The sequence below is a fragment of the Garra rufa genome, chromosome 22, assembly GCF_049309525.1.
Source record: "Garra rufa chromosome 22, GarRuf1.0, whole genome shotgun sequence".
NCBI classification, from domain to species: Eukaryota; Metazoa; Chordata; class Actinopteri; order Cypriniformes; family Cyprinidae; genus Garra; species Garra rufa.
Window position 1 is genome coordinate 16,761,150 of NC_133382.1, and position 23,703 is coordinate 16,784,852.

A 23,703-nucleotide genomic window follows, 5' to 3' on the forward strand; every position below is an offset into this window, starting at 1 on the left:
TCAATAATTTGCGTTTTTACCCATGTTGTAAATCATAAATGAAGTATAATATAAGCAAAATTTGAGAGAAGCCTACTTATATTTCATTCTGGTTTATGCACACAGTTTTACACTTACAGTTTATACAGCATTGTTGACTGTTCAGCAGGACTAGATAACACACGAGGGAAGTCTGACATGTCCCATAGTGTAGATGTGTCCTTGAACAGTCTGTTGGTTTATTAATTCATCAGTCCATTTTGAATGAAGAAGGGATTAAAGAGAGTTTGTCAGTTGCTGGAGAATTGGTGTCACAGGGTTACATAACCACAGAAGGCAGTCTTTAACTTACTTTTAAATGCCTTACTTGACCTAGAAAGATAGTGGGAGATCTTTGCTTTTAATTCAGTCAGTTGGCTAAACTAGAAAGTCCCATTTTCTCCTGACTAAGAGATAAATAGCTTAGTCCCTCATTGTGGTTCTCTTAAAAAATGAAAATTCTGTCATTAAAGGGTTAGTTCACCCAAAAATGAAAATTAACCCATTATTTACTCACCTTCCAGGCATCCTAAGTCTATATGACTTCCTTCTTTCAGACAAATCCAATCTGAAGTTATATAAATAATTGTTCTGGCTCTCCCAAGCTTTTACATGGCAGTGGGTGGGTGTTTCTCTTTATCAGTCCAAAAGAAGTCCAATAAAGTGCATCCATTCATAATAAATAGTGTCTCACAAGGCCCCAGTGCGTGAATAAAGGTTTCCTGTAGTGAATTGATGCATTTTTGTAAGAAAAATATCCATATTTAAAACGTAATAATCACAACAGTCATACCCGGAAGCAGCTCCGGGCAGATGACTTGGACGTCAGCGTTGCGCACGCGCCTGTGAGTCTTGTTAAAAACAATGTTTGTTTACAGGAGCAAAGAAAGCAAAGTTTCCTTACTTTAGTAAAGGAAAACCAGTCTCCTCTTGGCTTATATCAAAATCCTCCAACATTTTTCTTTACAAATCCTTGTTTTGTCCACGTTCATCAGTTCTGAGCGGCGTATGCGTAGTGCTGACGTCATTTGTCATCCGCCCGGAGCTGTTTCCGTGTGCAACTGTTAGTGCAAGCTAGATTGAAGAGAATATTATGTTTTAAATATGGATATTGTTCTTACAAAAATGCATTGATTCGCTACAGGAGGCCTTTATTCACCCCCTGGAGCTGTGTGAGACTTTTTATTATTGATGTATGCACTTTATGGATTTCTTTTGGACTGATGAAGAAAAACACCCACCCACTGCCGTGATAATGCTTGACAGAGCCAGAACAATTTTTAATATAACTCAGATTGGATTTGTCTGAAAAAAGAAAGTCATATACACCTAGGATGCCTGGAGGAGTAAATAATAGGCTAATTTTCATTTTTGGGTGAACTAACCCAGCCACATGTCATTCCAAACCTGTAAGACCTTTGTGTATCTTCAGAACACAAATTAAGTTATTTTTGATGGCAGAGTTTTCATTTTTGGGTGAACTATCCCTTTAAGTATTATTTTAGAGTGCTGCAGTCTACAGGGAAACTAATTACAATTAATGAGCAAAGCAAAATAAATATTGGTTCTGTTATGGTCTATAAATGTGTTTGTGTTTGTGTATTTAAGTGTTACATAACCTCTTTTAAGTAGACCAAGAAATAATCAATGAGTAGGAAAATTATCATTATCCTAGTGCCCATTGGCTTGTTTCTTCTTTTGTATTGAGCATAGACAGAAAACAATAAATCTTATGGGCAAAGTGTATTTTAAGCACTTTAGAGACCCAAATATGTGCTGAAATGTAACATTAACAGAGAAAATCCATATGTTCAGCATAATCAGTTTTGCTCCATTACCTTTTGCACAGGCACAAAGTGCTTGAACTTTCTTAAATCTTTCTTTAATATGACCCTAAGACCAAACCAGTCTTAAGTAACATGGGTATATTTGTAGCAATAGCCAAATATACATTGTATGGGGCAAAATGATTGATTTTTCTTTTATGCCAAAAATCATTAGGATATTAAGTGAAGATCATGTTCTGTGAAGATATTTTGTAAATTTCCTATTGTAAATATATTAAAACTTAATTTTTAATACTAATATGCATTGCTAAGAACTTAATTTGGACAACTTTAAAGGCGATTTTCTCAATATTTAGATTTTTTTGCACCCTCCAGATTTTCAAATAGTTGTATCTCAGCCAAATAAGATCATATCCTCCAGGTCCAGGATCACATTTACAATCATTATATAACAACAGTTTCAGAGTAGGTAGATCTCTCAAACTCTACTTATGCATTATGTAATATTTATAGACCCTACACATTATTTAAGGGGGTCACCTTTAGAAATTTTGACTTAAAGGCCGCCTCATTGTTCAACCGGATATTTGAAGGCCCCTTTTTATAGGCTGAGCTATTTTGTGGTGTTTTCGAACTTTTTTATTAACAGATTCTGTGACTGTTTGAATAAATGAATTAAACATGATTCATTTTGTCATTCCAGAAGTTTCAAGAGCTGTACATTCTTGAATAAAAACAAAATAATTAGTTATCAAAGGGGAAAAGTAAATAAAATTTACTTTAGATCTCGATTTTGTGTGTTTTTTAAAGCATTTTAATCTTATTGCAATTAATTAAATAATTTTAAGCTATCATGGGGCCTTCTTTCAGAAAAGCTCAGGTCCTTGTTGAGAACTACTGCTGTAGAGGGAGAAGAGTTACTGATCCAGTCAATGTTTTGTCCAAAATCAGCATAGCCAATAAAAGGAACTTCCTTATAGGCATAATACTCTGTATGCTCTAAAAACTGCTGATGGAAGTTAAAGCAAAATGACTGTGTTGTCCATATATTTAGTGGCAAAATAGTTTCATTGTCTTTTTTTGTTGACTCAAAGATTTTTACTTGTGCTCTGTAGATTTAAATCATGGCAGGGAAGACAGGAAATGAAGGAACTCACAAATTGGCCAGCGGGACCCAGAGGCCAGGTTTACAGCTCCAACAAGACACTGACCAGAGAGGGATAGTGATCCAACTGACTGACACCGAGGGTGAATGGGATAATCTTGATGACAATGACCTCATATTCACCTTGGATTGTGATGGCAAAAAGTCACTCAGCTCCCTCCGAAACCAAAGACCATGTTCGGTGGACATTCAGACAGAGGGGGAATGGGGTCTCAGCTCACCTGCATTTAACGTTCCTCTCTCTCCATCTTCTCCGGGCTCCTTGGGAAACTCTTTCCCCCCGGGGTCTGGCTTCCTCTCGCCCTCTCACCGGCCACTGGCCAGCTTAGTGAAGTCATTATCCACAGAACTGGAACTGAAAGAGTCTTCTCTAAAGCCCAAACCCCTCCTCAGCCTTGTGAAGTCGATTTCCACAGAGCTTTCTCGTAGTGAGCCGGAGGTGTCTCAATCTAGGTCTGATTCCAAGCTTAATTTGCACTTGTTGTCGCAATTCACCCAGCCCAAAAGCCGCAACTGTGACTCCCGCACCGCCCCTCCGTCTCCAGTCAACTTGTCCCCCACCGAGCACAAAGCGAGCTTCTTCAAAATGGAACTGGAAGACACCCGACGCAAGTTCTCGGAGGCCATGCAAGAACCTTTGAGCATGTTCAGTAAGATCATGCGTGAAGATAGTGTTGGCAGCCCCAAGCACCAAAGGAGTACAGGATCAGTGGACTCTCCAAGCTACAAAGGCTTTGGAATTTGTAAAACGACCACTGACTTGCCTGCATCCGATTCTCCTAAAAGTGCTAGGAAAGCAGAAACTGAGTTTCTACCAGAGTGCAACTGGCCTGTGAGACATCGCAAACGGTTTGTGCAGAAATCCTCACTTTCCCATGAGCACCATAGCATGCAGGTAGACACTGGGCCTGTGATTGAGTCCAGCACTCATGGCACAGATATGAATAGAACTGCTCAAGATGGTTTGGCAGAAGATGTGACAGAACAATGCTCCTCTCCAGTGCCAGGAGTTGGTCTTGCCTGTGTAGCATTTCTGTCATACTGCTACTTTATCTTTCCTTTGTCAGCGTATTGGTCTGGCCTGTTCCTTGGTTTAGTTTTTGGTTTGATGTTGGGGCTTGTGCTGATTCGCTGGGGCACCGTGAAACACCTGTCCACCAGTCAACAACATAGACTACATGGGAACTCCTATAATAACATTGAAACCCTACAGAGCAATGTTTCTTCTCTCAAGGTGAGTTTGATACATTTTATAATATATTTTTGAAAAAAGAATGGGTGTGATACTCTGTATTTGCAAGGTACTTGTAATATACAGTTAAAGTCAAAAGTTTACATACACCCTGCAGAATCTGCAAAAATGTTAATTATTTTACCAAAATAAGAAGGATCATACAAAATGCATGTTATTTTTTATTTATTACTGACCTGAATAAGATATTTCACATAAAAGACATTAACATATAGAAACACAATGCATTCAGAGCAGGGGGTGGCCAGGGGGTGAAAACTTCTGTTCAAAAGGATCAATGCATTGTTTTTCCTTCTGAAGCATCTGTGAGCATTTGAACCTTTTGTAATAGTTGCATATGAGTCCCTCAGTTGTCCTCAGTGTGAAAAGATGGATCTCAAAACCATACAGTCAATGTTGGAAAGGGTTTAAATACACAAAAATGCTGAAAAACCAAAGAATTTGTGGGCCTGAATGATTTTTCTGAAAAAACAGGAGGCAGTTTAACTGTTCAGGACAAACAAGGGACCCATGAACAATGATCACTAAACAAAAAACAGCTGTGGATCATTCATGTAACAACACAGTATTAAGAATCGAGCGTATGTAAACTTTTGAACATGGTCATTTTTATAAATTCAACTATTCAGCTAAATTTAATTATTATTTAAATATCTTTTTCAGGTCAGTACTAAATAAAAAATAACATGCATTTTGTATGATCCCTCTTATTTTGGTAAAATAATTAACATTTTGCATATTCTGCAAGGTCTATGTGAACTTTTGACTTCAGCTGTAATTACAACTATAACTATTAAAATATTCTTGTGTATACACTACCGTTCAAAAGTTTATGGTCAGTAATATTTTTTTATAAAATAAATTAATAGTTTTAAAAAGTGACAGTACAATGTAAGATAATAATAAGGATATCATTTCACACTGGAAACAGAAGTAATGGCTGCAGAAAATTTGCCACAAAAGGAACAACTTATATTTTACAATGTATACAAAATAAATTGTAAATCATATTTCACTGCATTTTCTGATTAAAAACGTCTGGGTTACGTATGTAACCTCTGTTCCCTGAGGACAGGGAACGAGACGCTGCGTCCTGGTTCAGGACACTATGGGAACTGCCTTCAGCGTGACCGGTTCTGAAGCTCTTATAGAACAACAACAATGAACTTTGACCTTGGCCGGCGCCAGCCTATGACATCATCACCAGGCGCCTACCAGTATAAAAGGGCGCTTGTGAATACATCAACCATCTTTTTGTCTGACGGAGACGTAAGTGGGGCCCGAAGCATGGCTACGAGACGCAGCGTCTCGTTCCCTGTCCTCAGGGAACAGAGGTTACATACGTAACCCAGACGTTCCCTTCCGGAGGGAACTCTACGCTGCGTCCTGGTTCAGGACACTATGGGAACGATATCCCAACGCCGCCATGCTGAGAAGTGAAAAACTGACTGATTGAGGAGTCAAGAAGGAACATCACTCCCCACTACCAGCGAGAATCGCTTGGGCCGACGTCACAGCTAGCTCGGCTACCCAAGCACGGAACTCCTAGGAGTGGAGGCCTGATTCTTCTAAGCGAGAGTAGGCCTAACTACACTCACCGCTAGAGAAAGTACTGAAGCTTACCCTTAAGTCTTCGTACTCTGCGGGTGTTCTGAAGAGCGGAGGCTCCAGAAAGATTCTCTAAACGAGAGGAAGCCTGGCAACACTCTGTGCTTGCAGGGAACTCTGGGAGTGGAGGTCAGAGACCAAACTACACTCAACACTGGAGGTGATTCATGAGGCTCCAAGAACCTAAGCAATAAAACCACCTAAGTGGAGTTTCTCAGGAGAGTGGAGGCTTCTACAAGAAGACTCTCTAGATGAGAGGAAGCCTAGCGACACTCGATCCTATAAATAGTGCTGTTTCTGGTTTGGAAGTACTGGAAGCGGAGCTTCTGGAGAACGGAGGCTTCATAGAATACTCTCTACAGTGAGAGGAAGCCTGATAACGCTCAATCCTACGAGAAGCTCTTAAGAGTGGAGGTCTCAAACATAAACCCTTTTGTGAGGGGAGACCTGACTACACTCACGCTTGTAAGTACAGAGGCGGAGCTTCTGGAGAACGGAGGCTTTATAGAAGACTCTCTAAAGTGAGAGGAAACCTCAATGCTCAATCCACCAGCTCTTAAGAGTGGAGGTCTCAAATAACCCTTATTGAGGGAGGCCTGGCTACACTCACACTTGGAAGTACTGGAAGCGGAGCTTCTGGAGAACGGAGGCTTCATAGAAGACTCTCTACAGTGAGAGGAAGCCTGATAACGCTCAATCCTGCGAGAAGCTCTTAAGAGTGGAGGTCTCAAACATAAACCCTCTTGTGAGGGGAGACCTGACTACACTCACGCTTGTAAGTACAGAGGCGGAGCTTCTGGAGAACGGAGGCTTCATAGAAGACTCTCTAAAGTGAGAGGAAACCTCAATGCTCAATCCACCAGCTCTTAAGAGTGGAGGTCTCAAATAACCCTTAGTGAGGGGAGACCTGACTACACTCACGCTTGTAAGTACAGAAGCGGAGCTTCTGGAGAACGGAGGCTTCACAGAAGACCCTCTAAGATGAGAGGAAACCTGACAACGTTCAATCCACTAGCTCTAGGAGTGGAGGTCTCACACCAAACCTTTCGGTGAGGGGAGACCTGGCTACACTCACGCCTGGAAGTACTGGAAGCGGAGCTTCTGGAGATCGGAGGCTTCATAGAAGACTCTCTAAAGTGAGAGGAAACCTCAATGCTCAATCCACCAGCTCTTAAGAGTGGAGGTCTCAAATAACCCTTCAGTGAGGGGAGACCTGGCTACACTCACGCTTGGAAGTACTAGAAGCGGAGCTTCTGGAGAACGGAGGCTTCATAGAGGACTCTCTTAAATGAGAGGAAACCTGACAATGCTCAATCCACCAGCTCTTAGGAGTGGAGGTCTCAAATAACCCTTCAGTGAGGGGAGACCTGGCTACACTCACGCTTGAAAGTACTGGAAGCGGAGCTTCTGGAGAACGGAGGCTTCATAGAAGACTCTCTATAATGAGAGGAAGCCTGACAACGCTCAATCCTACGAGAAGCTCTTAAGAGTGGAGGTCTCAGTATATTGACCCTCGGTGAGGGGAGACCTGGCTACACTCAACGCCTTTTTGGGAATAACAAGACTCACAGCAGGGCTCGCATGCTGAAAGCAGGGCTCTGTAGAGTGGAGGCTTCAAAAATGAATCTCTAAAGAGAGAGAAAAGCCTGACGACACTCAGTCTTGGTGAGTGGTAGTATCAGCACTCCACCAAGAATAGTTAGCGAGGCCAGGAAGGGGCCTATCAGCTGTCATGACTGTGAGAATGGGCCTAGTGAGCTCTTTCAGAGTGACGGTCAAACAACTCTCGCAGAGAGGAGACCCGAAACACCATGCTACCAAAAAGGAGTGGGAAAAACCAGAGGTTTTAGAACCAACTCTAGAATGGGAACGGAGCAGTACTGCGTAACCCATACCATACAGGATTTTAAAAAAGAACCCAACCCTTAGGGGGGGATCTTTACCACTCATGTGGATTTTAGAAAGTGCCCAAAGACTTGCATGTGCACTTACCACTTTATGTGGGTTTTAGGGAGTGCTCAAAGCTTTACATGAGTACTCACCACTACTGTGGGTTTAAGGAGGTACCCAGGCTTACTAGCGGAGGAAACCTTATCATAGTGGTAGCAGTTTGCTCACAAGAGGCCTAATATACCCTAGAGAGAGAAGCTGGAGAGTGGAGGTCTCAAATAACAACCCTCACTGAGGGGAGACCTGGCTACACTCAACGCTACAAGTACATAAACTCACCCGAGAGTCTACACATAGGACTCTATAGAGTGGAGGCTTCAATGAATCTCTAGGGAGAGAAAAGCCTATACCAAAAATAGTTAGCGAGACCTAACAGGGCCTACTAGCTATATACTGTGAGAATGTACTAGAAGCGGAGCTCTAAGGAGAGCGACGGCTGCAGCTAGATGGTTCTCACAGAGAGAACACATCTAAGAGCTCTCAGTCTAAGCCATAGGGAAGACTATTAGAGCCAGATCATCATCATAACGCCACAGGCGAGAGGAGACCTAATCAGCAGCACTCAAGAGTGGAGGCCTCTGCAGAAAGACTCTCATATTGAGAGGAAGCCTACAACACCCTGACAACGCTCACCGTGGCAGGAAAATCTAGGAGTGGAGGTCTTAAACAACACAACTCACTAACAATGAGGGGAGACCTACTACACTCAACCCCAATATAGTAATGAGGCTCAGTAAGCCTTCATACTAAACTACCATCTGGACAGAGCTTTAAGCGCCTATACAGGGTTCAAAGGTGAACCCTGGAGGTCCAATACAGGGCTTTCGCCAAGGGAAGACACGCCACAATACGCTTAGTGTAAAAGCGAGGCTCAAAGGAGCCTACAAGCTACTATAACTGCCCAGTACTGATAGAACTGTGATAAATTGGCCTAAACATGAACCTCAAAAGAGGGAAAATCTCCTCAGGGCAACTCTCAGAGAGAGGAGGCCTGAATAAAAATACTCACAGGGGGGGTTTACTAAACTTTCCTCTTCCTAAGAATTTAGAAGCAGAGCCCTGGGGAGCGTGGGCTTCAATGCACTGACTCACAAAGAGAGGCAGCCTACAACACTCAACCCAAGGTTGCTTACACTATAGGATGGGTGGAGATCTCACCCAAATCTCCCGGTCTTTACACTCAAATAAAGAGCGGAGTCTCTGCCAGACTCTTACCACGGGACGGGGAGTCTGCCACACCCACTAGGTGTGTAAACATGCATATGCAGGTATAAATAATGCCTAAGCCAAGCTCAAAAACAGCGGAGGCTTCAAAGGATAACTCTCAGAATGAGAGGAAGCCTGACAACGCTTAACCCCTACCGGAGTTATTTACGAGTGGAGGTCTCGGTACACTACCTCACAAACGAGGGAAGACCTGGCTACACTCGACACTTAGGGACCTTAAAAGCTCAGATACTAAAGTCTCACCCAAGCGGAGCTGGTAGACAAAGAATACGTACATATACATATATACACAACCACATATATGTCAGTTCATGTACCGGGCCAACGGATTGAGTTTATCAATCTATCATCAGCCCAGCCCCAGAGTCTTATGGGGGGAAAAAAGGGCAGGCGGCCGCACGACGTGAGGGAGAAGGGAGAGGATCGTTTCCCTACGATCCTGTCCCCCATAACGCACATCACATCTCCTCTGAGACCTACCCCTCCCAGGAGGAGGGTCTCGAGTGGCCACACAAACCGCCTGGTCCTGCCTCCAGCCCGCAGGCCAGGAGGGGCCAGGCTCCCCCTGCGTTAGGGTGGGGATGAAGACCGGTGAGGAATAACAGACCCAAAGGAATCTATTAGCCGCTGAGCACGCCTCCGCCTCCCTGAATTAGTCGATCATCGTATCAACGGATGTACAGAATAATTCGGAAGGCGAGACTGGCGCATCGAGGAGAAAGCACTCATCTTTCTCCCCGATGTCTGCCAAATTCACCTACAAAACTGTGGTGTGAAACAGCTCAGCCATCTCCACGGGTCTTCATCCTCCAGCAGATCAGCCTGGTACGCCTGCAACACTGCCACTGCGTGCAGGCAGCACCAGCCTGACCCGCTGCCGCGTATGCCCTCAGCGTCGACGCCACCCCTGCCGAGAGGCAGCAAGCATATCCTCAGGCGATGGCATCGACGCCCCGCCATACTCACGCACTCACTCTGCATCAGCATAACCAACATGCTGATATAGATGAGTGCGGCTGAATATGGTTTATCCCATGCCCTCCCGATCCTATTATATAGATCAGGAAGGAATGGGATGTACATGGGGACTGGTCTGTTATGGCCAGGGTGAAATTGCTCATATAAACTGCTATGAGCAACCTCCCCCTGCACGTGCTTTCACCGCAGATCAAGCAGACCGCGGCACGGCACATAACAGACAACAGCTCATCATACGCGGGGCAGGCAGGCTGTGAGAGCTCAGAAAATCACTTTTCGCCCATAACAGCCACATCCTGCTCACCTGGCTAAAACCAGTAGAGCACTTGCTGCTGTATCAAAGGATGTCAAAGAATAATACATCCTTCGCCCGCAGCTCGCCCTCGTCAGCGGCTGACGAGCGTGAGAGATTACACATCTCTCAACTCGTGTACGCGCTTCATCTGTAACCACCTCGGGCTCGTTCTCCGTGCAGCCTCGGCTGCAACGGGACCCGAGCCGCGTAGGGCAGATAAATGTCCCAATTCCCTCGGGAAAGGGGACAAACGAGAGCGGAGTTTCCTTAGAGAGAAACTCTCACGATGAACGCGCTCTGCACTCTCAAGAACGGAGCGCGCGTGCTCTCACCCAAACACATAACAAACAGGCTGTGCACGTCATCTGGTGTCAGATTTCTTCTGACACGGATCCGCACGCTTTCTGAACTGTTTACTCTAGGAATCATCATTCTACTCACGCTTAGAACAAGGTAAGTCTGAAGGACAAAAAGATGGTTGATGTATTCACAAGCGTCCTTTTATACTGGTAGGCGCCTGGTGATGATGTCATAGGCTGGCGCCGGCCAAGGTCAAAGTTCATTGTTGTTGTTCTATAAGAGCTTCAGAACCGGTCACGCTGAAGGCAGTTCCCATAGTGTCCTGAACCAGGACGCAGCGTAGAGTTCCCTCCGGAAGGGAACTGCAGTGTTGGTGAACACATAGGACTTCTATAAAAAATATTAAAACTGATCCCAAACTTTTGAAGGGCAGTATATGAGTGTAAAAATAATATGTTAATTATAGATGTATAGGCTCCAGCATCCCAGCAACCTGGCATTAGACAAGCGGTTTGGAGAACAGCTAGATTGATAATCTAAATATTTTTTTAAAACGATACATAAAGCTAAATATTATTTGGTATTGTAAAGTTCTTTATATACCTCAAATACCTATATTTAATACACTTCTTTATATACATAATTATACATTTTTAACATGAGTGTCTATTTATGAAATTTGAAAATACCAATATAAAACTTATTTTTACACTACACCACTCACTTATAATTATATGACTGTGGCTGCATTCGTAATCGCATACTTCCCTACTATATACTGGGTGAAAAATAATATGTGACAAAAGAAGTAAGTCAATCTTTACTACACAATCCAGAAGGGGTTCAGGGAAAAAAATGGCAGCTGGCAGCAGGAAGTACCTGCCATTGACAGCCGGAAGCCAGTTACTGGCATTCGGAGGGTAGGAGGGACCTGCCACTTGGTGACAGCCAATCAGCATTGACCAACTTGGCAGCAACCAATCATATGCAACTACGACAGACACGAATGGCAGTGTTTGTTGGAGCGGTACATTTTGAAATGAATGATCGGAGTATTGAATAATTGTTGCCTGTATGTTTGATTTTAACTTTTATGTTTGCGAACGACAATGTAACTGTCTACTATAGTTAATCGTTAATCTTAGTATGTTAGTGGGCTACCATTAACTTAAAAAATTTCGTTTACTATTAAAAATTAACATGATCAAATAATCTGACATCATACAAAGCCCGTTACGAATTTAAAGGCTTTATTAAACAACCGCAACAATGTTGTTTCTTGAAATACTACAAATGTAAAACTGAACCTTCATAACACAGCTTAAATTATTACAAAATAAAGGTAATAAGCCCGTGTACTTTTGTAATTCTGTCTTTAATCAGGTTACTGAATTTTTGAATATATATATATATATATATATATATATATATTGTGGCGGGAGTCCCGAGGCACAATCAGCGTCGCCCTGGCAACTCACGCCAAACACCTGGACCTCATCACCACGGACCAATCGTTCACGGACGCCGCCCCTACAAAAGCCGGTTGCTCACCACAGATCACTGAGAAACTATCTCCGATGAGGTTGAAGCTTACCTGCTCTCTGCTCTCATTTCCCCCTACAGATTCGCCGTGAACGATTGGCCACCGTCACTTCTGGACACCGCCACCACCGCGAACTCACCTTCAAGCACCTACCCGTTTGCTTGCACCTTCCTGGGGAATTCTGCACGACAAGGACTTCACCTCTCACGGAGCACCGACGCACATTCACCTGCCACTTCACCGTTTCACTTAAGTCTGTTCAATAAACTCACCCTCCGGGGCTCAACTAAAAGTCTTGTCTTGTCGTGCTGTTCCCCGCCCGGCCACAAGGTGGTGGAGAATGCTGGCAAGTTTCCGGGCCTGAGAACACCGACGAGCAAGACTCACTGTTTGTTTACACCGCCATCTTGCCCCCATTCACTTCCGGTTCTGTTTTTTTCAGGGCGCGCCGCTCCCCGAGATCATGGAAGAACTGGTCAAACAACTCACCGAGGTTAGCGTCCGCCAGCAGCAATGCTTTGAACTGTTGACGGAGCAACATGGACAGATTCAAGGATATTTGGCAGAACTACGTGCCCCGGCTGCTCACACCGTCCCGCTGCCGGACCCCCGCGCCGCCGCCGCTCGACTACTACCTAAACTGACCGCAGATGATGATATTGAGGCTTACCTCAAAATGTTTGAGTCTGTCGCTCGCACAGAGGGTTGGGCGAGAGGAATTTGGGCGGAGATATTGGCACCGCTGCTTTCTGGTGAGGCCCAACGGGCGTATTTTTCATTGCCAGCAGCAGCACAAAATAACTATAGTGAATTAAAGAGAGAAATTTTAGGGCGTTTGGGGCTTTCAGCCGTTGCGGCTGCACAGCGTTTTCATGACTGGGAGTTTAAAGCACGGTTGCCAATTCGCGCTCAAATAGCCGATCTGATGCGGTTAGCAGAGCATTGGTTACTAGAGAACTCGCCATCTCCGGCCCAGGTAGTCGAGAAAGTAGTAGTCGACCGGGTGCTGAGAGCGCTACCGCGTTCAATGAAGCAGGCGGCCGGGATGAAGGGTCCAAGAACTCTAGCCGAGCTGGTTGACGCCGTGGAGCTGGCGGACGCAGCCTTCCACCGGGAGGCCGGGGAGCGAGCGCCGCCTTTCCCCCGGAGGGTGAACCAGGAGCGACGCACGCCAGAGGCGCACCCCCGCGCAGTATACAGACCGCCCAGTCCCCGCGACGAGCCAATGCCCACCGATCCACCATCACCGACCCCCAAAGCCTGGATGACCGGCTGCGTGGTGCACCGGGAAACGCCACCAGGAGCCCCCACGACCTTCGTCATGATTCGAGGACGACGGTATCGGGCCCTCCTCGACTCCGGAAGTTCAGTCTCCCTCGCCAGGCCCGGACCCCTAGAACCCCGGCCAGCCCCCAAGTCAACGATGCCTATCACGTGTGTCCACGGTGACACCCGTCAGGTACCTACAAGTCTACTTACCTTTCGTAGGGATGGAAAAGCCTGGACCCTGGAAGTCGGAGTCGTAAGCGACCTGCCGGTCCCATTGCTGTTGGGGCGCGACTGGCCGGGGTTGGAGGCTGCCCTCGCCGAAGCTGCCCGGTCCCCTCGTCCTCGGCACCACCAGCATCGGCCGCCGTCGCGGGGATCTCGAGGCCATACCAACCTGTTGACAACCGACAGTGGGAGAGATGGTGAGTCCCCCTCCCGTAATACTAACCTCTTCCATGATGTCTTCCGGCAGGTTACGGGCGGGGGAGACTTTGGCCGCGCCCAGAAGGAGGACGACCGGCTGAAGCACTGTTGGCGACAGGTCCGCATCCTGGAGGGAAAGGAAGTCCTCCCGGCACCTCACCCTCTCCCATATTTCGTCGTCCAGAACGGTCTGCTATACTGCGTCGCGGAGCGACGGGGGGAGGTCAAACACCTGCTGGTCGTCCCAAAGACCAAGACGGAGCTGGTCCTAGAGTTGGCACATTCGCACCCCATGGCTGGTCACCTGGGAGCCCAAAACACGACGCAACGGATTCGGGATCGATTCCACTGGCCCGGCCTGGAGGCCGAGGTCAGGAGGTTTTGCCAGGCCTGCCCTACGTGCCAGCGCACGTCACCCAGAAAACCTCCCCCCAGCCCGCTGATTCCATTACCCATCATCGGGGTGCCCTTTGAGCGAATCGGGATGGACATCGTGGGGCCGTTGCCGAGGTCTGGCCGGGGACACGAGCACATCCTCGTTATCGTGGACTACGCCACCCGGTACCCAGAAGCAGTCCCCCTCCGCCAAGCCACCGCCAAAGCCATCGCTCGCGAGCTGTTCCTGCTCTCCAGCCGGGTGGGTCTACCGTCGGAGATACTGACCGACCAGGGAACCCCCTTTATGTCCCGGCTAATGGCTGACCTCTGCCGGCTGCTGAAGGTAAAGCAAGTGAGGACCTCGGTCTACCACCCCCAGACCGACGGGCTCGTCGAGAGGTTCAACCAGACCTTAAAACAGATGTTGCGACGGGTGGCCGCCGAAGACAAAAAGGACTGGGATCTGCTCTTGCCTTATGTGCTGTTCGGCATCCGGGAGGTACCACAGGCCTCCACAGGGTTCACTCCCTTCGAACTCCTCTTCGGCCGGCAACCCCGTGGCCTCCTCGACGTAGCCCGAGAAGCCTGGGAGCAGCAGCCGGCAGTCTACCGGACCGTCGTCGAGCACGTCCGAGACATGCGGGAGAAGATCGACCGGGTCATGCCGTTAGTCCGGGAACACCTGGTGAAATCCCAACAGGCCCAGCAACGTCTCTACAACCGGGCGGCCCAACCGCGGGAGTTCCAACCTGGAGATAGGGTGATGGTCCTGGTCCCCAACGCAGCCTGCAAGTTCTTGGCCCAGTGGCAGGGGCCCTACACGGTTGAGGAGCGAGTGGGCCCAGTTAACTACCGGGTAAGACAACCCGGCCGAAGAAGAGTAAACCAATTATATCACGTTAACCTGTTGAAGAAGTGGATCGGGGACCGGGACCAGCTCGCCGCCCTCGCCTCCCAAGATCCCGCGGTTGTAGATGTCAATCCCAACCTGTCAGCCACACAGAAGACGGAGCTGCGGCACCTGGTCGGTCAGTTCCTGGACGTCTTCTCCGACAGCCCCGGCCAGACTAATGTCCTAAGCCACGACATCTGCACCCCTCCGGGCGTCCTCGTCCGGCAACGGCCCTACCGAGTCCCAGAGGCCCGCCGGCAGGCTATAGAGGCGGAAGTTCAAAAGATGCTCAAGCTGGGGGTAATAGAACCATCACGGAGCCCGTGGTCCAGCCCGATTGTCCTGGTCCCGAAGCCCGACGGCACCCTGAGGTTCTGTAATGACTACCGACGCCTAAACGACATCTCCGACTTTGACAGCTACCCCATGCCCCGAGTGGATGAGCTCCTGGAACGGTTGGGGAGGGCTCGGTACATCACAACACTCGACCTCACCAAAGGCTACTGGCAAGTCCCCCTCTCGGCCGACGCCAAGCCCAAAACGGCCTTCTCGACGCCCTCGGGGCACTGGCAGTACCGGGTTCTCCCCTTTGGCCTGCATGGGGCCCCCGCCACCTTTCAACGACTAATGGATGTAATCCTCCGTCCCCATCAGGCCTATGCCGCAGCGTACCTCGACGACGTGGTCATCCACTCGGAGGCGTGGGAAGACCACCTGGAGCGGCTGCGCAGGGTGCTGTTGGAGCTTCGCCGGGCTGGACTAACCGCCAACCCCCGCAAATGCCACCTAGCCATGAACGAAGGCAGGTACCTCGGCTTCAAAGTGGGAAGAGGACTCATCCGGCCTCAGGAGGACAAGGTCAAAGCCATTATGGATGCCCCTAAGCCATCCACCAAGTCGCAGGTACGTGCCTTCTTGGGGTTGGCGGGTTATTATCGGTGCTTTATCCCCGGCTTTTCCTCTATAGCCGCCCCTCTGACAGACCTGACCAGGAAGGGACAGCCAGAGCGGATCCGTTGGTCTGGGGAAACCGAGGAGGCCTTCCGGCGCATCAAGGAGGCCCTGACCACCGAGCCCGTCCTGCGTGCCCCAGACTTCAACTGTCCCTTCCTGCTCCAAACGGATGCCTCCGACACGGGATTGGGGGCCGTGCTCTCCCAGGTCCAGGAGGGAGAGGAGCATCCGATTGTGTACATCAGCCGGAAGCTGTCCAAGGCCGAGCGCAACTACGCCGCGGTAGAGAAAGAAGCTCTCGCCATCAAGTGGGCAGTCCTGGAGCTGAGGTACTATTTATTAGGTCGACATTTTACACTGTTTACAGATCATGCACCGCTACAGTGGATGGCCCGGGCCAAAGACACTAACGCCCGGGTCACGAGGTGGTTCCTCTCGCTCCAGGACTTCCACTTCGATGTGCGCCACCGGGCCGGATCCAGCAACTCCAACGCTGACGGACTCTCTCGGTCTTGGGCAGCGTATGCAGGTCTGTCAGGGGTCATTCCCCTCCCACCCCCTGTCTCCCCTTTTGTTTCTGCCACCAGGACCAGGACGTCGCTTGGGGGGGGGAGTGTGGCGGGAGTCCCGAGGCACAATCAGCGTCGCCCTGGCAACTCACGCCAAACACCTGGACCTCATCACCACGGACCAATCGTTCACGGACGCCGCCCCTACAAAAGCCGGTTGCTCACCACAGATCACTGAGAAACTATCTCCGATGAGGTTGAAGCTTACCTGCTCTCTGCTCTCATTTCCCCCTACAGATTCGCCGTGAACGATTGGCCACCGTCACTTCTGGACACCGCCACCACCGCGAACTCACCTTCAAGCACCTACCCGTTTGCTTGCACCTTCCTGGGGAATTCTGCACGACAAGGACTTCACCTCTCACGGAGCACCGACGCACATTCACCTGCCACTTCACCGTTTCACTTAAGTCTGTTCAATAAACTCACCCTCCGGGGCTCAACTAAAAGTCTTGTCTTGTCGTGCTGTTCCCCGCCCGGCCACAATATATATATTGGTCTCTCTATAAATGTTTTTACACACATATTATATATATATATATATCCATTTAATGATACTTTTATTTGATAGATTTATTCATATAGTACACAGTAATGACTTATTATATAAAAATTGGTATATATATTTTGGTATATATATATATATTTGTTGTTGTTGTTTTCTTCCCCTCCGAGCAACAGCTGACGTCTGGTTTTAGTGGCAGGTACTGTCGGCTGCCAGTGGCAGCCACTTCCTGCTGACAACTGCCAATTTTTCGCTGAACCCCCTCTCACACAATCCTCATAAAAGAGTAGGCAAAAGTACCCTGATTGACCTACTACTTCCAGCGTGATTTTGAAGTGTGCATACAATAGACACTACTATCCCATGAGGCCACAGGAGAGGATTTGTCAATAGCAGTTGCTCAGCTATTCTTTTTAATACTTAACTTTTAAGTATTTTAGAATTTTTCAGATCAGTTATCAAAGTTCTGAAAATATTTTACATGTTTACTATAAATTTCACCAAGCTGATTACTCACTAAAAATTCCCAGAGATCATGTTCACTTAAAATGTTTTTATTATTTAAAATTTATTTTGACGTAAAAAAATGGTTAAATCTACCCAATAATAATAATAATAATAATAATAATAATAATAATAATAATAATAATAATAATAATAATAATAATATATAATATATCTACCTGAAAATAACACTAAAGGCATTAAACCAGTGAGCACTTCATTTTCGTACACAGTTATGATTACAGCTCCATATATTTTGCTTTCCAAACGTGACAAGCTTGCTCGGTAACTCAAGTTGCACGGAATTTGGACTTACGAATCCCATGAAAAACATGACTCAAGATGAAAGACCAGAAAGATGAGAACTACTGAACTACTGGGTAGGTTTAGGTGTAGTGTAGGTGGTACATTATTGTAAAATGTCACAGAGCATTAAAGCGCCACTCAACAGTCAGAACTGTGGTGACATACAAAACCAACGTCACATAAAATGTACCATATGTACGTTCATCTGTTCTGGGACAAAAAAACGAACACTCTTTTATCTTCACCCAGTGGGCATTTCACATCGAATATATCACAAAACGTACATGGCGCTTCTTATTTCGCACCTAGCGAAAAAGTTTCCACAGGTACGTTTTGGTAATGAGATCAGGTTGGGTTATATCTAAGGGTGTGAGTTGTTTACTTTTTAAATTAGTCTTTCCAAAAACGCCATTATACTGTTCATTCAGACTGATTCGCAAACATGGCAGGATTTAACGCATGAACCAATCAAAGCCAATCATAACCAGTCATATCCAATCATGTCACATGACTTTCCCAATTCTTTCTCAATTACCCCCCACCAAACTCATGCCGCACGCTTTAGTGGGTCTGTTAAAACTCAATGGGCTCAGAGGAGGCGAGAGAGAAGCGGACTCCTGCTGTAACTTTACCTGCTGGTGTTGCTGTTGGAGAGTGTTTTTTTTTCAGAAGACAAGTGATCTATTCACTTTTTAATGTTATGTTTTTTAATATTGCTATTGTTTTATTTTTGTACTAACAACTGTTTTCTCATCCAGTATTTTGAGGAGGCACTGCCTCCCTTGCCTCCCCTGATTCAAACACACACATACTATAGAACATACATTCAAAACAAGAACTTACTTACGAATATGCGATTTCGGATGTAGCCAATTTCTTCTACTTCCTTAAGAGCATGAATTATCCACCAGGGAGCAGAAGACATGTCGTTGGATTTTTATTATAGGGTTAAATGCTAAGAAAAGCAATAGAACAGCACCGCAGGTAACAACAGCCTTGCAGACTGCTATTATGCCAAAAACTGCACTTCAATGTGTCAAAGCAAATGTCCTTCTGGATTTTTTTTTAACACACTGCAGTGCATGTCACAGTGTCTAAAATAAGAATTAAACTTGCTTTTCTCCAAAGACTGAGGAAAACCCTCATTACCTCTTGCTTCTGTGATTAATTCTGCTCTGTGTCTGATGCAGAATAACACACCCACTGCCTGTCACATCCAGCTACAGAGCTTATCCCAATGCCCCACTTCTTAAATTAGTCTGTCTCAGTGCTAAAACTGAAATGTTTCTGCATTCTAGGGTTGGATGAATGAGATGTATACATACGATCCGGAGACTTACCATCCATCCCTTATGCACACTGTGTATGCCACACTGGACGGACCCTGTTTGCGACTTGACTACCCACTTAACAACATTCCCCGCTGGGCTACCTTTGACGAGCCCTGTTACGAAAAGCAGTTCACCCACTCGCGGATATTTCCACTCACTGGCAGCAAGGTTCGTGTACCACTGATTTTGGCACCTTAGTAGAAAGAGGTGCGTTGCCCTTCAGTGTTAGTGCGACACAGTTCTACTTAAGGTCTCTGAACCCAAATGTCTTGAATTTTAATGTGGCAGAATGTTGCATAGATGTTACGTAATTATAATGAAGTTGTTGCCTTGGTAACAGGTATTTCTTCTGCCACTGGCTTTGGCGCACAAGAGAGTGTGGAACAGGAAGTATCCGATCTGCATAAGTTTGACTGAAGAAGGAGAAGGAGCTGTAGAGGAAGACGAGATGGCAGAGGGTCAGGGGGAGGCTCAGAAAGTAGAGAAAAACCCTGGCTCTACGGCGAATGTTTCCCAACCTGTCACACTCTACCTCTTTGGGCGAACAGGACGGGAGAAAGAGGAATGGTTCCATCGATTGTTTTCCGCATCCATTCACAATGACGAGGACCATTCTGAATCTATATCTGGTGGTAAATTTTCAATTAGTTAAACTCAATTAAAATAACACTCCAAAACCAAAAGACCTTCATTTATCTTCGGAACACAAATTAAGATAATTAATTAAAATGAATAAATTAAGTACGGCCGACCATGGAATAATTAGTATCTGTGTTGTCGGCATGACCCAAGGAATATTTTGTGACTAGTTTCATTACAATAAGGCTAATGCTATCAGAAGTTATTAACAGTGTTGTAAATGTCATTATTGAGGGTTAATGAATGGTTTATCACTCTTGATCAATTGGTGGCACTGTTACCAAAATTGATGTGGCATGGGTGAGGTGACAATGACACATACAAAATTTGGTCTCAATATTTCAAAGCTTTGCAGAGATACAGCCTCAGATGCAGTTTGGCATCTTTCCAGGAAATTCATTTATGCACTAAATCAGTGTTTCTCAACCCTGGTCCTGGGCGCCCCCCAACACTGCACATTTTGTATGTCTTCCTTATCTGACACACTCATTTCAGGTCCAGGAGATGTTTTCTAATGAGCTGATGAGTGCAATCAGGTGTGTTGATTAGGGAGACACACAAAACGTGCAGCGTTGGGGGGCGCCCAGGACCAGGGTTGAGAAACTCTGCACTAAACGAAAAGCATTTCGTACATCAATATGAAATCCAAAACTTTTTGCCAGCATGGTCGGAAGATGATCCGAGTCAAATTCGGTGAAAATCGGACTAACGGTCTAGGAGGAGTAAGGAAAATTATATTTCAACATTAATCAAAAGTTCGGCCAATTTTGGCATAACTGGTATCGATATTCTCAGCATGACCCAAGGAATACATTGATACATTGTGTAATTTTATTACAATAGGCCAATTTAATGAAATGTTATTAGCATTTTTAAAAATGTCTTTATAACTTTTGGCCACAAGGTGGCACTGCCCCCAAACTTTTTCGAGTACTGTCAGGGCAATGTGTCGAAGACACATACCAAGTTTCGTAATGATACGCCAATGTGTTCGTAGAATATAGCATTTTACGACAAATTTCAAGATGGCTGACACCCAAAATAGCTGACATGGGAAAATTGGGTATAGTTCAATGCAAATTTTTGGCCAAACCATTCACAAGGTATAAGCAAAAATATGCATTTTTTTGTATCTCCTGACCACTAGGTGGCACAGCGCCAAAACACTGCAGGTAGCCTCAGGTTATGCTTGTTACAACACACACCAAGTTTGGTCTCAATAAGCCAAACCGTTGCAGAGATATAGCCTCACATCCATTTTTGCATGCTTTTCATAGAATTTGTTCACGTATTTGTATTGCGTATTTGATAACGGTTTAACTAATCAACTGGAATTCCATAATTTTTGGCCAGCAGGGTCTGAAGATGATCTGAGCCAATCTTGGTGAAAATCAGACAAACCGTCTAGGACGAGTTTGAAAAAGTAGGTTACCCCTTCAGTCGAATCACTTCGACGTTGCATTGGGAATTCAGAGAATTCAGAGGAATTCAGAGGAAGATTTTCTTCTTTGTGCCTTACAGTTCAAAAGTTAATAGCATAAACATGACTGAAACTTTGGACAAGTGGTTGCACTAATTTGAGATAGAGAGTCCAAATTTGCTGTGGTTAATGTTAAGTCCTCTAACAGTGTGCCAAACTTTCCCGCAAGAGGTTCAATGGGCTGACATAGACTAGAGCGGAAGAAGATGAAGAAGGAGAAGAAGAAGAAGAAGAAGAACACCAACAAATACAATAGCCATTGATTTTATATTTTAATGATGTCCTTACTACCTTTCTGGGCTTTGAATGTGTCAATTCTGTTGCTGTCTATGGAGGGTCAGAAAGCTCTTGAATTTCAACAAAAATATCTTGATTTGTGTTCAAAAGATGAACGAAGGTCTTACAGGTTTGGAATGTCATGTGGGTGAGTAATTAATGACAGAATTTTCATTTTTGTGTAAACTGTCTCTTTAATTATTCAGTATGTCAATAATAACAATGACAGTATCAATACACAAGCCACGTTGTACAATATTGTAAGGAAAAGAAAGAAAAATAAAAAACTAATTTTCTTTTTCTCTCTAGACAAATCTGCATTGCATGAGGAGAACCTTTTGGGTGGTGAAAGCTCAGTCAAGGACAGCAGTGAAGATGTTTTCCATAGTGATCTGGTTGGCAGAGTAAAGGAGAACATTTTACCAGACTATACTTCGTACATGACTAGTCTCATCTTCTCAGCGCATGCCAGTCCCCTGCAAAGCCCTTGCCACAGCAGCACCCAGGGCAGTCCTACTGAAAAAGAGCAGGTGAGCGTCAAACATTGTGTCATTTTTGTCACATGACCATATAAAAAAGCCAGGGATATACAGATGAAAGTGTTTTTGCCACCAAATGCCACCAAAGCATGTCAAAATAAATCTTCTACATGGCAGGTATGTCAAAGCACATTTATCAAGGGTGGCTTTACAGTACATGTTGATGAATTGCTAGTGTGTAAAACTAGGTAAAATATTTGGCTAAAGATCAGCCATGAATTATTAAATGCTGCTTTTTCCTGTGGGGTGTGAGAAGTATGTCAGATGCTTAGAAACAGCGGCTAAAAATAGTAGTGAGAGTTTTGCCTCTAAATGTGGGAAATACTATTACAAAATTCTGACGCTTTATTGCTTTTAAATATTCTCAAACATTAAGCTTTTTGTGGCCCATTTTCATGAAAGTGTCATATAACATCAGAGTTAGGATTTTTATCAATGTTCGTATTTTCTTTTTTAAAATGCAAAGATTTAACATATTGCCCGATTGTTCATCCCAGACTACTATTCAAAAGTTTTAGCTCATTAATGTTCATATTTAATTCTAATATGCAAATATGTCATACACTACTAGTCAAAAGTTTTTGAACAGTAAGTTTTTTAATGTTTTTTTAAAGAAGTCTCTTCTGCTCACCAAGCCTTTATTTATTTGATCCAAAGTACAGAAGAAACAGTAAAATTGTAAAATATTATTAATATATTTTAAATAACTGTTTTCTATTTGAATTTATTTTAAAATGTAATTTATTCTTGTGAGTTCAAAGCTGACTTTTTAGCATCATTACTTCAGTCACATGATTCTTCAGAAATCATTCTAATATTCTGATTTGCTGCTCAAAAAAAGTTTATTATTATTATTATTATTATGCATTATATATTATTATAAGCTGAGTAGAATTTTTCAGGTTTCTTTGATGAATAGAAAGTTTATAGAAAGACAGAAATCTTTTGTAACATTATAAATTTCTTTATCATAACTTTTGATCAATTTAAAGCATCCTTGCTAAATAAAAGTATTAATTTCTATAATTTCTTTCCACCCAAAAAACTGACTCCAAGCTTTTGAACAGTATAAGTGTATAATGTTACAAAAGCTTTTTATTTCAGATAAATGTGAATCTTTGTATCTTTCTATTTATCAAAGAATCCTGAAAAAAATGTACTCAACTGTTTTAAACATTGATAATAGTAAAAATAAAAAATGTTTCTTGAACAGCAAATCAGCATAGGATGATTTCTGAAGACTGGAGTAATGATGCTGAAAATTTAGGAATAAATCACATTTTAAAACATTCAAATAGAAAGCAGTTATTTTAAATAGTAAAAAAAAATCACAATATCACAGCTTTTGCTGTATTTTGAATCAAATAAATGCAGACTTGGTAAGCAGAATTCTTTAAAAACATTAAAAATCTTTTGACTGGTAGTGTATATTCACCAGTAATACACTTCTTGACATGACCCAGTTTACCTCTAACAAGTTTAACAACTTTACCTCTCACTGAACCATCTTTTTTA

General features: G+C 44.8%; 1 protein-coding gene across 1 annotated transcript in view; it reads left to right on the top strand.

Annotated features, from left to right (window-relative positions):
- Window positions 1-23,703, top strand: part of tex2l (testis expressed 2, like) — a 39,321-nt gene that overhangs the window by 884 nt on the left and 14,734 nt on the right. The window contains exons 2-5 of the mRNA XM_073828001.1: window positions 2,921-4,204; window positions 19,222-19,422; window positions 19,595-19,886; window positions 21,959-22,179. Coding sequence (XP_073684102.1) covers window positions 2,930-4,204; window positions 19,222-19,422; window positions 19,595-19,886; window positions 21,959-22,179 — 1,989 coding nt within the window. The 5' untranslated portion in view covers window positions 2,921-2,929. The remainder of the gene's footprint in view (window positions 1-2,920; window positions 4,205-19,221; window positions 19,423-19,594; window positions 19,887-21,958; window positions 22,180-23,703) is intronic.